This window comes from Mustelus asterias, chromosome 5 (genome assembly GCF_964213995.1).
Source record: "Mustelus asterias chromosome 5, sMusAst1.hap1.1, whole genome shotgun sequence".
In the NCBI taxonomy this organism is placed as follows: domain Eukaryota; kingdom Metazoa; phylum Chordata; class Chondrichthyes; order Carcharhiniformes; family Triakidae; genus Mustelus; species Mustelus asterias.
Window position 1 is genome coordinate 64,813,609 of NC_135805.1, and position 17,749 is coordinate 64,831,357.

Here is a 17,749-nt window from a genome sequence, read left to right on the forward strand (position 1 = left end):
GGTTGATCATCCAACTCAATAACCTAATCCTGCTTTTCCCCCATAACCTTTGATCTCATTCGCCCCAAGTGCTATATCCAGTCCCCTCTTGAGTACATTCAACGTTTTGGCATCAACTCCTTCCTGCGGTAATGAATTCCACAGGCTCACCACTCTTTGGGTGAAGAATTGTCTCCTCACTTCCTTCCTAAATGGTCTACCCCGAATCTTCAGATTGTGACCCCATGTTCGAGACTCCCCCACCATCGGGAACATCCTTCCTGCGTCTACCCTGTCTGGTCCTGTTAGAATTTTATAAGGCTCTATGAGATCTCCTCTCATTCATCTGAGATCCAGCGAAAACAATCCTAACCTAGTCAATCTCTCCTCATACATCAGTCCCACCATCCCCAGAATCAGCCTGGTAAATCTTCGCTGCACTCCCTCGAGAGCAAGAACATCCTTCCTCAGAAAAGGAGACCAAAACTGCACACAATACTCTCGGTGTGGCCTCACCAAGGCCCTGTATAATTGCAACAACCCATCCCTGCTCCTGTACTCAAAACCTCTCGCAATGAAGGCCAGCATGCCATTTGCCTTCTTTACCGCCTGCTGCACCTGCATGCTTACCTTCAGTGACTGGTGCACAAGGACACCCAGGTCCCACTGCACACTCTCCTCTACCAATTTACAACCATATGAACAGGAATTGGAAGTAGATTTACTTGGTTAAGATATCACAGCTTATATTTTAGAAATTAAGTTAATACTGTATTTTGTAAATTGAAAAATATATCTTTGTAGCACTCTTCTTTGGATTTGCATTGATAGAACATTTGAGTTGAAGGCACTTGAAAATTTGTAAGCTTTATTCTTGTAACGGTATTCAAATTTACTTCAGTAAAGATTATGAAACCAATATGATTAATCATAGAATCCTTAGTGAAGAAAGAGGCCATTTGGCCCGTCGAGTCTGCACTGACTCTCTAAGATCATCCCACCCAGGCCCACACCCCGCTCTATCCCCATAACACTCGGCATTTACCCCGCTAATCCTCCTAACCTACAAATCTTGGGACAATAAAGGGCAATTTAGCATGGCCAATCTATCGGACCTGTACATCTTTGGAATGCTAAGCTTCTCTTTCTTATTCCCCCAAAACATTCCTTGAAAACATTATTCTAACTGTTCTTTCTCCTCTCTACAGCTTCACTGCATTGAATTAAAGATGAATCACAACATTTCTAACTCTAGCTCAATATTTCTCAGCACTTTAAGGTTCTTCAGATTTCAGCTTTTCCTATCTACAGCAATCTTCAGACTTTTAACTTTCAATCTTAGCATTACACCTCAATATTTATTGGTTTACTATTTTCTCCTTGACATTTTTCAGCCTTTTTAGTGTCCTACGCTCCTAAATAAAACAATTAAAATGTGGAAACAAAACTCCGTAAATGTGGATTAAAAGCACAGGCACAAGATGAGAAATGTCAGCAAACAGTTACACATGCATTGATGGTGAAATCTCACTGTTCTATTATGCTTCCTTTATAATGAAGCAATAATTCTCAGTGCCCATATGACATATTTTTAGGCTTGAAACTCTGAAAAACAAAACATTTACACTCCCATCCTATAATCTTGCTGCATTAGACCCCTAGTCCAAAATTTAATTTTACAAGACCATGTTTCCTGACACAAAATGCAGTGCTGCATAGGACAATGCAGTAACCATAATGATGACGACTGCTACAGCACAGGAATCCAAGGTTATTACTCCAACGTAAACACTATGAAACTGGAAATGGGACACTATGCCCCTACACTTTTCAATTGTACCATCAAAGATAATTCATTTGGAGGTTTTGCAATCAGATAACGTAGACCACATACATTTTGGGATAAACAAAAATATTAAATTGTACTACCATTGGTGGTTGTAATAAACTACCAGCCATCATTATTTGCCATATAAATGTTTTGATATAACAGAACAGATAACTTGGGGGGTTTATGAACGCAATTATGACTTTGACAACCGTCAATGCAATTATGACTTTGACAACCACTTGGGAGTTCACCCACAGTATGGCACTCCCTATTGTTTCATTTATCTCAATAGATTTTTCATGACCTGTTGGACAGTTCTGTCATCCTGTTTATAAGGTAGATCTCTCATGAGGTGAAGCCCTGCATAATATGTCACCTCATTGCACGGCTGACCAACTTCGGTTCGAGATAACACAACTTTGCCAGCCCTAAAATGATTAGATTAAATTTAGAGTCATCGAGTCATAGAAGCTTACAGCATGGAAACAGGTTCTTTGGCCCAACTTGTCCATGTCTCCCCCTTTTTTTTTAACCACTAAGTTAGTCCCCGTTATTTATTTTGTACTCGTCTTCTTTGTCTCCAAGCAAATGCTTTACCATAAATGCAAGGCTAAAATTTAGCCATTTTTGATCAGTTAATATGTCGGAAATTAGGGGTAGCACTGCATTCTCTTTTCCGATAAGGAACACTGTTCAAACTTTCTTTACTTTATTATTGTGACTTGTTTAAATCGCTAATTTACAGAATTTTAGTTTTTCTAAAGTAATCAAACAAAAATGTAGCAAAATTAAATGCGAGTGAAGGTAGTTTATTTTGAAGTATTCATACAGAGTGTAAACGCTATATTGAAGTTGCTATGTGTTTTTTGAAACATCTGTGGAGAAGAAAAAGGTCAAAAACTTCAGAATGTTGTCAAAACTGTTATTGAACCAAAATATTTAATTGTTCCTTCATAGTTCTGAATTTGAACAAAACGAAAATGTTCTTAGAAGCTTTCCTAAATATGATGGGAATTTATTTTAGAAGATTTATCGCACATTGGGTTTTATAAACTGTCTGCAAGGTCATGTTGAACATCAATCTGCAAGGAGACAACTAACCGCAACAAAACCACAACCTGATACATTTTTAAAAGTTAAAAGAAATCAGCATAGCTATTACTTCCATTTAAAGGGAGGAGTTTTAAAATTTACAGCTGTCTATGTAGGAGTCTCTCATATATATAAATACCAGCATTTATCCTTTTGAAAGCACTTCTGCATCAGATGTTCCACGATTTCAGGGGATAATCTATTGGGGATGAAAAACAGTTCGGGAAGCAAAATATGCTGGTATGTTGTCTGACAATTTTTAATCATGTTAGCAGGCAAAGGGACAAGGGAGCTTGGTGCCAGATTTCCATTAGTTTTGTCTGCATGGCTTATTAGATTTGTATTGTTCTCCTTAAGCACTTCTCTGAGTGTTTGTTTATGTTCTTGATCTGAAACATGGAGGCACTAAGAAAGGCATGTTTCATGGCACTGTCCAGTGATGTGTCTTAAATGTGGCCTACTCAAGACATGTCAGTTATTTTCAAGATAACTATCTCAGGGGTTGTCAAACAAAGGGAGCTGTTTTCAATGTCTTGCTATCTCAGACGTGTGCGATTTAATAATGAATTTAATATTCGACTGAATATTTGTCAAAGTTATCTGCGTCATTCCTTCTGTTAAAGAACATAAACTTCTGGTAAAACTTTTACAGATTCTATCTGCAAACATGATTTTGAAGGAAACTGGTACACTTCTGGTGTTCATGTCTCTTAGTCTGGTGAATGGAATAGGATATAAAGGATATAACCAATCACCATATAATACAAAAAGCCAGGGTAAGTTTTCTTTTCATTTGGAAACAATTATTTGAGATTGCTGTGGTTTGCATTAACTGCAATGAATAAAGTGAGACAAGTGTGTCCTGTCGTACAGTGCTGGATGAAGTTCCTAGCTTATTTTTAGCCTGAATCATATATTTCTTTTTTATTTAAATCTTATAGATACCCCAAATTAATGTAAATGGCTCTGAGCTCTGACCATGTCAGGATGTGCATAAATGTGATATTCATTCATTCAATTGATAAATTGTATATAAATTATAAAGTCCATTTCACAACCTCAGGATGTCTTAGAGCATTTCACAGACAATGATACTTGTGGTATGGTCCCTGGGAAAAATTGAATTATTTAATGTCAAACATAATAAATATTCTGAGAAAACATTTCTCAGCCGTGTGATCAACCCACAATACTTTATCTAAAGGAGGTTTCCTAATTCAACAAGGTACCATACTGCTGACCTGGCCAGAGGTAAGGGGGCGGCACGGTGGCACAGTGGTTAGCACTGCTGCCTCACAGCACCAGGACCCGGGTTCGATTCCAGGCTTGGGTCCTTGTCTGTGTGGAGTTTGCACATTTTCCCCGAGTCTGCATGGGTTTCCTCCGGGTGCTCCAGTTTCCCCCCCCCCAGTCCAAAGATGTGCAGGTTAGGTGAATTGGCCATGCTAAATTCTCCCTCAGTGTACCCGAACAGGTGCTGGAGTGTGGCGACTTTCACAGTGTGGAAATTTTCACAGTAACTTAATTGCAGTATGAAGGTAAGCCTACTTGTGACTAATAAATCAACTTTAAATAAATTCGAAGAGGTGACAAAAAGTTGCTGATCCTCATGTGGGACCTTTAGGATCCCTGTAATCATGACCACTGGTTGCGCAATTCACAGAGAACCTGACTGCAGACTGCTCCAAGTCAGCTGCTGGCAAAAATTGGTTGAAAGTGAGGGTGAATGTGCAGATGTGCTGACAACCCAAAGGAGGTCAGCAGGTACTGCACTTATCACACCACTGCCACTCCCACTGGGACAGAGTTCATAACTTCCACTGATCCATGGAAGAGCAGGATACCGAAGGTGACAGACCCCTTCAGCGTCCCTAATTATTTGACCCACTAATTTCTCCATTATGTCGCCTACAGACTCCATGGCAGTTTCATTAAAACTGAAATGTGATATCTGTGTAAGTCTTGCTGCAGCATTTCTGGAGGTCTGGGTTGAATGAGTGGACTGATGAATGCAATACTCCATATTATCTCTCTCTTCCTTAACTGTCAACTCTTCCTTGCCGACTTCACCCACCATTTCTTATGCTATCACTGAGTCTAAGCAGTCAGTTCAAAAAGCCAACGTTCTTATTCATGTGCCTTCAGACAATTCACGTAACTTTAATATACCCGTGACATTAAAATAATACAACAAAGGCTGAATGTGGACTTCTACCCACTCAACTGTGGTGGTAAAATTCCATGGCAATGCTTCCAATAGCCTTCACAGCTATTTGTCTGACATTAGCAATTTTCATGCTGTGCCATCAAAGTCTTCATCTCCGTCCCCTCAGAGTAAGGAGAGGGCCTCACCTCTGACGAGTTCTATTCTGGGCCATCTCTCAAACCTATAGCAGCTGCTGATTCTGAGTGTTTGACACAGAACTTTGCAGCTCATTACCTAGATACATGCCAGTGCTTGGTCTGGTATCTGGAGGAGTGGAAAACTTGACAGTACATCCACAGAGGATTTAACCTCCTTCAAGGTCTGTCCCAACACAGAAGTCTCTTGGGTTGGCAAGACCTTTGAAGAAAGCAAAAACGGGGAATTCAATCTTGCTTTAGGTACAGTCAGGAAAATCGCCATGTGGGTTGACTGCCTGATTGTGCAGGGGAGACAAATCTCAATGAGACCCAGGAGATAAAATGGCATGAGCCTCACACAAGCAACATTATGGAAACTTGCAGTAATTTCAGGTCTTTCAGAGAATGAAGCCTTTCTCTGAATCATTGATATGTTCTATTGCATTCAAACTAAGAAAATGACCTACCATCATTATGTAAACAGAAATCCTTCAGAAGTTTATGAAATTGTGTTATTTCTGTTATTTTTCCTTCATTCCATAATGGTATAATTGAACTGCAACAAAATGGTTCAGTGTTTACCCAAAGAGCAGCTGAACCAGTGAGATTGCAATTCTTTATGGAATTTGCTGATCTCAGTCAGGACAGCAGCTGAATGATACACTTGCTCTCAATGACAAGGAAGAGAAAAGTCATTACACACATCATACACTTAGCTGTCTGGGAATATACAGACATGCCCATTTTTCAAGCATTGCTTCTATGATGCTGGCATTAACAACATGATATCCAGTTTATTCACTGCCTATCCCACAGTTTTGATTTTTAACCAAAAAATATGAACAAAGATGGCTCAAAAACAAAAGACAACTTATATGCCACATCTTGGGATGTACCCTTCCCACATCCCAACTTTTGAGATGCTAACCCTCTCTATTAATTCACACAGAACTATCCATGCACATTTTCTGGAAACTTGTTCAAGAACAGTACAGGCAGTTATGAGTGAGATTCAAGCTTGTCTGTTAAATGGAGAATGTTAAGTCCCGTAGATGGAAGAGAACATTTTGTTCATCAATGAGACTAAAAGCAAAATGTCGCAAGGGTTCCAAAATCCTAATGCAATATAACACAATCAGTTTGATGTAAAACAAATAAAACACATTATTTTCACTCAGCACTGCAGTTCTACTGTGGCTTTGTTTTTTAAAATGTTTTATATTAATTGGAATATCTATCTACAGAAAGATAATATAACATCAATATACATAACCACATGCAAGTTATTTGGAAAAATTCCAAAGTGATAACAAAAATGTGTTTTAATCCTATATTTATAAGAAATATAATTTTGGAAAAACTATTTTTCATGCAACTTAGAATTTGTTTTACCAAAACAGGTTATGAATTGAAAGGTCTTCATTATCAAAGTCTTGAGGAAAGTCCAAAAGGTATCACAGGTAAGAAGCTGCAAGGTTTCTATGGGAATTAAATATCAACCTTTCCTTTTAATCTATCATGGGATGGGAGAAACATTGTTGAGTTATCCTCCATGCAACAACATAGGGAGGCAGCGGTATTGTCGCTGCATGAGTAATCCAGAGAACCTGGGCAGGATCTGGCGACCCGGGTTCAAATCCCAAACAAAGCAGATGATATTTGAATTCAATAAAATTCTGGAATTAAAAGTGCAATGATGGCCATGAAACCATTGTTGATTGTCGTAAAACCCATCTGGTTCACTCATGCCCTTTAGGGAAGGAAATCTGCTGTCCTTATCTGGTCTGGCCTACGTGTGACTCCAGATCCACAGCAATGTGGTTGACTCTCAAATGCCCTCTGGAATGGAGGGAAGTTAGGGATGGGAAATAAAAGCTGGCCCAGCCAGTGATGTCCACATCCCATAAACAAATAAAAAACTGAATATCAGAGAGATTGTATTATTCATTAGTCCGATCAGACAGAAAAAGACGGAAAGAAATAAATGCACATTGCAAGACTTTCCCGTCATCAACTTTGAGGAATAATTCAGAGATAATTATGAGAAAAAGAAATGGATCTCTGTGACGCCAGATCTCTGTCCATATAGTCTTATCATATGTAATTCTAGTTGGAAATCTGATGGGCGCGCGTACTGTGTTTTAGTTTCAATGCTGTACTTACCATAACCATTTAGACATACACAAAACTTCTTGTGAATTTATGGTTTGGAAATTGGACTGAAATAACAACATTCAAGATATTGTGCATAGTTTTCAGATGTTTTTGAACTTTATAATTTGCAACAAGGGTGGGTAGAAGTTTTTAATTAGCATTCTCACTGATGATGTCTGGTCAAATGTACACTTCTGTCACTAATTTGCCTACCCAGCCCATGTAAAATGAGCATCCAGGGTTGCTAAGGACTGATTACATACATAAAAACGATTGTAAAGAATGCTATAAGAAAATTCCCCCCACAATTTAAAGTAAATTCATTCACGTGTTTGTGGAAAATGTAAAAAATAATTTCTTTGCATCAATAGCACAATATCTGAAAATCTCCCTATATTTTTGATGGAAGAGACTGGGCAGCAAAGGGATCCAAGGAGGGTTGGATTGGACTAGAGGCAGCCTGCACCAACTGAGGTGCATCCATCTAAAATGCTCATGAGCAATACTTACTCAAGCTCTCATTCATCAAAAAGGCTAAGAGAGTTATGTCAAATGCTGCAAAAGTGACCTGCAGCCAAACTCATTCACAAGCTTGATGTCTCCAAATTCTTCAAAGGGGCTACTGACAACATCCACGGCCATAGGCAGTACACAGATGCCTCAGGCATGCTGTTGACGCCCTGTTTCTTCAAGGGCCAATTTCACCTTGTCTGCAGACAACCAGCAGCTTTAGAAGGTTGTGCAATTTTGCCAAATGGCAGAAATCTTGAAGGCCCAAGGATTATAGTGATGGATTTCTTTTTATTCTTTCATGGGACGTGGGCGCTGTTGGCAAGGCGAGTTTTTGTTGCCCATTTCTACTTACCTTAAACAGTGAAACTTGCTGGCCATTTCAGATGGCAGTTAAGAATCGACCACACTGCTATTGGTCTGGAGTCACATGTAGACCATTTACATGCACCTTGGGGATATTATCCATAGGAATGGATGTCAGCGACTTTGATTTTTGATTTGATTTGATTTATTATTGTCACATGTATTAACATAGTGAAAAGTATTGTTTCTTGCGCGCTATACAGACAAAGCATACTGTTCATAGAGAAGGAAACAAGAGAGTGCAGAATGTAGTGTTACAATCACAGCTAGGGTGCAGAGAAAGATCAACTTAATGCAAGGTAGTTCCATTCAAAGGTCTGACAGCAGCAGGGAAGAAACTATTCTTGAGTCGGTTGGTATGTGACCTCAGACTTTTGTATCTTTTTCCTGACAGAAGAAGGTGGAAGAGAGAATGTCCGGGGTGCATGGGGTCCTTAATTATGCTGGCTGCTTTGCCGAGGCAGCAGGAAGCGTAGACAAAGTCAATGGATGGAAGGCTGGTTTGCGTGATGGATTGGGCTACATTCACGACCTTTTGTAGTTTCTTGCGGTCTTGGGCAGAGCAGGACACATACCAAGCTGTGATAACAACCAGAGAGAATGCTTTCTATGGTGCATCTGTAAAAGTTGGTCAGAGTCGTAGCTGACATGCAAAATTTCCTTAGTCTTCTGAGAAAGTAGAAGCGTTGGTGGGCTTTCTTAACTATAGTGTCAGCATGGGGAGACCAGGACAGGCTGTTGATGATCTGGACACCTAAAAACTTGAAGCTCTCGGCCCTTTTTACTTCGTCCCCGTTGATGCAGACAGGGGTATGTTCTCCTCTATATTTCCTGAAGTCAATGATAATCTCCTTCATTTTGTTGACATTGAGGAAGAGATTATTGTCACCGCACCTGTTCACCAGAATCTCTATCTAATTCCTCTACTCTGTCTCATCATTGTTTGAGATCTGATCCACTACGGTGATGTTGTCAGCAAACTTGAAAATCGAATCGGAGGGGAATTTGGCCACACAGTCATAGGTGTATAAGGAGTATAGTGGGGGGCTGAGAACACAGCCTTGTGGGGCACCAGTGTTGAGAATGATCGTGGAGGTGGTGTTGTTGCCTATCCTTACTGATTGTGGTCTGTGAGTTAGGAAGTTCAGGATCCAGTCACTGAGGGAGGAGCCGAGGCCCAGGCCACAGAGTTTGGAGATGAGTTTTGTGGGAATAATGGTGTTGTTATCTAGGTGTTCCAAGGTTAAGTGCAGGGCCAGGGAGATGGTGTCTGCTGTGGACCTGTTGTGGCGGTAGGCAAACTGTAGTGGATTCAGGCAGTCTGAGAGGCTGGAATTGATTTGTGTGCCATGACTAGCTTTTCGAAGCACTTCATAGTAATGGATGTCAGAGCCACTGGCTGGTAGTCATTAAGGTACGCTGCTTGGTTTTTCTTAGGTACCGGGATGATGGTCGACTTATAGAGGCAGATAGGGACCTCAGATTGTTGTAAAGAGAGGTTGAAGATGTCTGCGAATACCCCCGCCAGTTGATCCGCGGAGGATCTGAGTGCTCGTTTGGGTACCCCACCTGGGCCAGTCGCTTTCCGTGGGTTGACCCTCGAGAAAGCTGCTCTGACATCTGCAATGGTGACCCCAGACACAGGTTCATCCAGGGCTTCCAGGGTGAAGGGCATGCTCTCGCTGACCTCTTGCTCAAAACGGGCATAGAATGCATTGAGCTCATCAAGGAGAGGTGCGCTGGAGCCGGCGATTTTACATGCCTTCATCTTGTAGCCTGTTATGTCTTGCAGATCTTGCCACAGTCGGTGGGGGTCTGTGTGGCTAGCCTGGAACTCTAGCTTGGTCCGGTACTGTTTTTTGGCATCTTTAATGGAGCTCCTTAGATCATGTCTGGTTTTCTTGTAAAGTCATGATTTTGTGTCTCTGTATGCTCTGTTTGAGAGCAGATTTCCACTCCATCTGACGAAGGAGCAGCGCTCCGAAAGCTAATGGTATTTGCTACCAAATAAACCTGTTGGACTTTAACTTGTTGTTGTTAAAACTCTTTCTTGTAAAGGTCAGTGTCGCCTGACTTGAACGCCTCAGACCTGGACTTCAGCAAGCATTGGATATCCCTGTTCATTCTTGGTTTCCGGTTGGGGAACATGCGGATTTGCTCCTTTGGCACGCAGTCTTCTAGACACTAATGAAGTCAGTTACTATCGTGGTGTACTCGTTCAGACTGGTTGCAGAGTTTTTAAGTACTGACTAGTCCACTGACTCCAAGCAGTCCCGTAGGAGACTTCTATGTGTGCGCTGATCTATCTTCCTGCCCACCACTTGTCTGAACCACATTATTATAGGTAAGGATGGCAGATTTCATTTCCAAAAGGACACTAGTGAATGAAATGGATTTTTATGGCAATAACTGATAGTTGTCATGGTCCCCATTACTGAGACTAGCTTTATATTCCAGATTCATTAATTCAATTTAAATTCTATCAGCCGCTGTGGCGGGATTTGAACCCATGACTCCAGAGCATTAGCCTGGGCCTTGGCTTTACTAGTCCAGTGATATTGCCACAATGCCACCATCTCTGGGGAGGTGATGGCCTAGTGGTATTATCGCTAGATTATTAATCCAGAAACTCACTTCATGTTGTGGGGACCTGGGTTCGAATCCCACCATGGAAGTTGACGTAATTTGAATTCAATAAAAAATATATGGAATTAAGAACCTACTGATGACCATGAAACCATTGCTGATTGTCGGAAAAGTCCACCTGATTCATTGTCATTTAGGGAAGGAAATCCGCCGTCCTCACCTGGTTTGACCTACATGTGACTCCAGAGCCACAGCAATGTGGTTGACTCTCAATTGCCATCGGGCAACTGGGGATGGGCAGTAAATGCTGGCCAGCCAGCTATGCCCATGTCCCATAAATGAATCACAAAAATATATGTGGTCTTACATGCTTCATTATCTACAAGGATCAGAAAGGATTGCTTGCTAAAGTCTGATTAAAGTCAATTTTGCTGTCATAATGTCTTTATTTTAAAGCATTCCAAGGTACCAGATTCCAGATCCACAATAACATGGTTAACTCTCATCTTCCCTCCGGTATCTAGGGATGGACAATAAATGCTGCCCAGCCAGCAACACCCATGTCCATGTATAAATTTTTTTTAAATGGTCAAATGTGTCACCCTGCTCCATCGCCTCTCTGCTTCCAATGCTATGTGATTGCCCTTGTTATGTTTCACTTCCATCGGTTCCAGAGGCAACAAGCTCATTTTCAGAAGCTTCTCTTTTGCCACCATATATACCCTTAGGTTCTTCCAAAGATGTCACCCTGGCTCCCTTCCCATCCATTTACATGCACCTTGGGGATATTATCCACAGGAATGTTTCATTGACTTCTATGTGTGCGCGGACAAATATATCTACCTGCCCACTACTTGTCTGAACCACATCATTATCATTATGCTGTTGAGACCGCTAGTCTAACATCAAACTGCGGTAAAGTCAAAAGCTCACCAACTGAACACAGGGACTACTGAAGACATCATATATTCAGTCATTGCTATAAAACTCCTCTCTGTTACTACAGATTCCATAGCTCCCGCTGGCCAGACTCTCGGGCAGAACCAGACAGTTTAATAATCTTGGCATCCTGTTTGACCCAGAGCTGAGTTTCAAACTCCACACCCTAATTCATCATTAAGGCCACCTCTTTCCACCTTTGCAATATCATCTTCCCCTGCACCATGCCTCATCTCCAAACCTTTCTAAAAGCTTTTGTCACTTCTGGATCCAAAAGGGGAGCAGGAAGAGGGTAAATTTAAACATTTGTGAGAAATCACAGACTGTCCTTCGAACCGCTGGCATTGGTGAATCCATACACTCCATGCAGCGTTGAATAAACATCCTGCAAAGCTGTGTACTTATGGCTAGCTGACTCACCATTAATTTGCTTACTGACATTCAGTTCAGGTTCTGCCAGAACTGCTTGGCACAAAATCTCATCAGAGCTTTGGTCCAGATATGGACACAAGATAATGTCAGAGGAGACATGAAAATAGCTGTCCACAACAGTAAGGAAGAAATTGGCCAGGTATGGCACCAAAAAAAATACCCAAAGAAAACTGATGCAAATGGGGGTCAGTGGAATCGCATGACAGAAAGAAATGCAGTTTTAGCTGACATTAACCACCACAGCTCTAGGACAGCAGGGGTTCCTCAGGGTAGCATCTTTAGTCCAAACATCTTCAACTACCTTAACCAATGGTCTTACCTCTAATATGTGCTGTTCGCTGACAATTCCGCTGTCTCCATTACATCTGTTCCAATAATGAAGCAGCTCATGCCAGCAAAAAGCAGGACTTGGACAACATCCAAACTTGGACTAACAGCTCGCAGGTAACACTCATGTCATACAAGCCAAAAGCAAAATTCAATGGATGCTGGAAATCTGAAACCAAAAAATGAAAATGCTGGAAGTATTCGCCAGGTCTGGCAGAATAGCATTTTCATTTTTCATGTCACTTTAAGTGCCTGACATTGATTATCTCCCAGAAAAAAAGCTCAGTCATGTCTCCTTGACCTTGAACAGCACAAATATAACCATCTTTCAAAAACTCCTGGATTATCTGGATGCCTGGAACTTGTTCTCCTTGACTACAAGCATCAAGAAAACTGTGGTCATGGGAAAAGGTGCTGTATCTCCGCCCCTGATTACAAGAAATAACACCTCACTGAAAGTGATAAGCAAATTCTGTTATCTTGGGTCCACAGTGATGGACAATCTGACCCTTGATGCAGAGCTCACCACATGCATAGGAAAGCAGTTGCACATTTGGTCAACTCATGAAATAACATCAAGACAAAGCTGATTTTAACGCCTGTTTTCTCAGCACCTTGCTATAGGACTGTGAAGCATGAGCCACTTAGTTGTGATGTGGAGATCACCTGAAGAAAGAGCAACATTCCGAAAGCTTATGCTACCAAATAAACCTGTTGGACTTTAACCTGATGTTGTGGACTTCTTACTCCACTTACAGTTGCCCGGGAAAGAAGCTGCATTGTGAGTATATCCTGACAGAAAAAATCTCAAATACAACAGGCCTCTCAAAGGCAGAGCTCTGAATGTACTGGCACTAATCAAACAGAGGCACTTCAGTGGACCAGGAAAATCCACAGGACTTAAGATGGTTGCATACCCAAGGACTTTCTGTACAGTGAGGTGGCTGGAGCCAGATGACTAATGGGATGTCCAAGATTCTACTTCAGGGATACTTGCAAGCATGACATGAAGGGACTAAACACTGACTATCGCACCCAGAGGTCAGCAACTGGCAAAGGAGCGAAATGGTTACACTTCCAGTGGGTTGGTGTGCAATACCATGACAAGCAGTGTCTACAGTAGTTTGGCAACAGGCATCAATACTGAAAACAGCAGCCCAAAATGCCACTTCACAGTTTCATGTGTGGCACTTGGGGCAGGACCTGCCTCTCAAGGACTGGCCTTCACAGCCATCAGCAAAGCTGCACCAAATGAAGACACTCAACCTAAATGGATTGTTTGCTGCATGCTCTTGTTAATGGAAGGATGCCAAAACATAATCAAAGTCTTGGGATCACTACCAGAAGCTTCACTGGATCAACCGTATCAACACCGTGATCCCCTTCCAGCCCTCCCAAAGTCTCTCCACCATTTACAAGAGTCAAGTCAGGAGTGTGGTGGAATACTCAAGACCCCATTCACAACAGGCCTGGTCACCTGACTGGTACTCATCACTGCAGTATACATTACTGGTGCACAATGGCCACAGTACGTATTATCTTTAGCACAGCCTGACTGGTATCATTCATTATCTCGAGAACAAATAAAGATATGGTCGTGGGTCTTATCTTAGATGGGAGGACTGCTTCGGCTGGAATGCATCCAAGGATGCAAGTGAAGAAAAACTTCCAAGACAAAACTGCTGGTGCTAAGTTTACCTTGTATTAATAGACATCCACAATACAAATTATAAATAGTGTCAGAAGGAGGTGATTGCAATTGTCATGGATGCTTAATACACCGAATTAAGGGAATGGAAGTATGTTTCTTTCCTTTGGCTGACCTTGTAAGAGTCACCGAATTTGTTCCCACATTGCTTCCAGGTATGTGGTATGTTGTTATGACACTCGCATTGGTTGGCAGCCTCTGCTACTCTTGTTGGACAGTTTGCCTACGGGACCTACAACAAACTACCCAAATAGAGTCCTCCAGTGTCTCACTTCATCCATCAAAATTCCTAAGAGCTAACTGAAGAAACAGGGTGTTCTGTGTGCTCTTTAAGTGTGAACAGACATGGTTCCCAACAATGGTGCTGCCTTCCAAACCACAAAGCTTCAAGCTCCGAGCTCCAAATCGCAGGCATTTTTCACATTGGAAGTTTGCTTCCATTATGCAATGTTGCTAACCCTGAAAGCACATGTGTATCAGTGCAAAGTGGATCAGAAGGGTACTTTCCCACTTTGTCTCACTTCCAATCAAATTTGAGTGTTTTAACGGAGAATATACAATGGAGTTGAACAAAAATCAATTAATAATTTTTTTTTTTCAGATCCTCTCACACAAATTATTCCTAAATTCAACATTTTTCATTGTTGTAGAATATAATTATGTTAACCCTAAGCAGTAACAACTATAATCGCTTGAATTCCATACTTTCTCAAAGGTAGAGACAATTATCTGAAACTTATTAACTAAATGGGTAATACAGAGGAATCAAGACTCTCAGCACTGATACTTTTCCACCAGTATTTATGGCCAATAGTTTTGATTTTCCACATGACTAATAATATAATAATTCATATACCCTGCAGTTCCAACAGAAATTACAACATGCGTTACAAAATTATAATTGGTAAGTGCAAGAACTATCACAATTTACAAATTACCAAATCATCTGACAAATATCAATCCATTAAAATGTCAACATAAAAAATCTCTTACAAACACAGTTTTCAGGATTCAAGTGCAGCTTTCTGAACTTGAGTACTATATATCTTTTAGAGATTTAGCTAAATAAATGCTAATTAGGACATTTTTAAAAGGAACATTATCACAATAATCTTTAACCAAAGACTAAACTTATGAAGTACACTCGGCTAAGTGTTTCCACTTTGGCTACAATCGATAATACAGATTCAAATTGTGCTCAGATCTACATTAGTTTCAAGCAGTACTTTTATTTGCTCAAACTGATTTGCATGACTTGGCACCAATTTTAATACAACTAAAAATGGCTTTGTCACAAAAATAGCATTTGAAATCAGAGTGTATCACCATCTGTGATTAATCTGATAATTATTAATTGAAAATTACTTTTTTAAAAATGCAGAACAATTTACAGGTACATTGGTCTGCAGGAGTCAGTTTCTTCAGAATTAAAACAAGTAAAATGCTTTCAAAATGTACTCAAGAGTCCTTGAACCTTTAGGAAAAAAAAAAGAACATCCTTGAAAGTCCACAAGCAACCACAGCTAACAAAAAATCGCAATGATGATCAGTCTGATCTGGTGGCGTGACCGGCTTCTAGAGCAATATTTTAAAAACAAGCACAGATAATTGTGGACATTGATTTGCACTGAATGTAATTTGCAATTGAATTCCCCCCAGAAGGAAAAAAACAGTAAAGTGGGGAAATAACAATACTGGTCTGAACTGGTCTTTTATACTTCAAAATGCAACACCAGTAAAATGGGCAAATAAGAATACTGGTTCAAATTGTCTTTCCTTCAGTGAATGGCTATCAGTGGCTTCTTTTCCCATTCCTGCACAGTTGCCTCCGGTGACCTCAAGGATCTAACACTTTACCCCTTGGATTTCTCATCTACTTGCTGCCTTTGGCGATATCGTCCAAAAACACAATGTCAGTTTCCATGTGTATACAGCTCTCTCTCATCACTCGCTCATTCAACTACTCCACTGCTGTTATCAGACTGCTTATCCCACATCCACTACTGGATTAACAGAAAACTCCTCCAATTAAATATTGGGAAGTCTGAAACCATTGGCTTCAGTCCCCACCACAAACTCCGTTTCCTCACCACTGATTCCATCCCTCTCTCTGGCAACTGTCTGAGGCTGAACCACAATGTTTATCACAATATTTGACTCCAAGAGAAGCTTCCGGGAGCACATATCTGCACTGAGATCGCCTAATTCTACCTCTGAAACATCACCCATCTCCACTCTTGCCTTAGGTCCCCTTCTGCTGAAACTCTCATCCATGCCTTTGTTACCTCAAGACTTAGACTATTCCAATGCACCCTGGCTGGTCACTCACATTGTACCCTCTGTAAATTTGAGGTCATCCAAATCTCTCCCTTCACCAACTCACACCAATGCCGTTCACCATCAGCATCACCCGTGCTCGATCACCAGCATTGGCTTCCAATTAATCAATGACCATTTTAAAATTCTCATCCTTGTTTTCAAAGCCCTCCATGTTCTCATGGGCGGCACGGTAGCACAGTGGTTAGCACTGCTGCTTCACAGCTCCAGGGTCCCGGGTTCGATTCCCGGCTTGGGTCACTGTCTGTGCGGAGTTTGCATGTTCTCCTTGTGTCTGCGCGGGTTTCCTCCGGGTGCTCCAGTTTCCTCCCACAGTCCAAAGATGTGCGGGTTAGGTTGATTGGCCAGATTAAAAATTGCCCCTTAGAGTCCTGGGATGCGTAGGTTGGAGGGATTAGCAGGTAAATATGTGGGGGTCGGGCCTGGGTGGGATTGTGGTCGGTGCAGACTCGATGGGCCGAATGGCCTCCTTCTGCACTGTAGGGTTTCTATGATTTCTATGATCTATGATTTCATCCCTTCTTTCTCTGCAATCTCCTTCAGCACCACAACCCTCTGAGATGCCTGCGCTCCTCCAATTCTGGTTTCTTGAACATCCCCAATTGTAATCACTCCAACATTGATTGCTACGCCTTCAGCTGCCTAGATCCCAAGCTCTGGAATTCTCTCTCTAAATCCCTTTGCCTCCTTCAAGACAATCCTTGAAACCTACATCTTTAACCATGGTTTTGATCATCTGCCCTAATATTTCCTTACATGGACACTGTCATATATTGCTTTAGAATGCCTATGTCATGCACCTTGTGACATTTCTAAATGGCACAAGGCATGAAATAAACAAGTTGTTGTTGCTTGTTTGATTTTGGGTGAATGACATTGAGAAAACCAGCACAACATAGCAGAAACTCCTGCCTTTTCTACCCTACTTAAAACGGTGATACTAACATTTCATGTTTACCTACTCAAGCCAGTACAAGGTAAGTGCTTTTAATTTACTTACAGTGGCCAATATAATATTATATGTGCACATACGAAATAGGACTTGGCTTAATAGCTTTCATTTTTCAATGTATTATGGTGAGAATAATAATCAACCTGTTTTTGTAACAAAAATACAATGTATTTAACATGCTACAACTGAAAAA

At 41.1% G+C, this 17,749-nt stretch overlaps 2 protein-coding genes across 2 annotated transcripts in view; one reads left to right on the forward strand and one right to left on the reverse strand.

Moving 5' to 3' along the window:
* Nucleotides 1-17,749, reverse strand: part of nt5dc1 (5'-nucleotidase domain containing 1) — a 545,446-nt gene that overhangs the window by 356,194 nt on the left and 171,503 nt on the right. The window lies entirely within an intron of this gene.
* LOC144493923 (uncharacterized) overlaps nt 1-17,749 on the forward strand; it is a 64,315-nt gene that overhangs the window by 43,970 nt on the left and 2,596 nt on the right. Inside the window, exons 5-6 of the mRNA XM_078213503.1 lie at nt 6,646-6,705; nt 17,486-17,581. Coding sequence (XP_078069629.1) covers nt 6,646-6,705; nt 17,486-17,581 — 156 coding nt within the window. The remainder of the gene's footprint in view (nt 1-6,645; nt 6,706-17,485; nt 17,582-17,749) is intronic.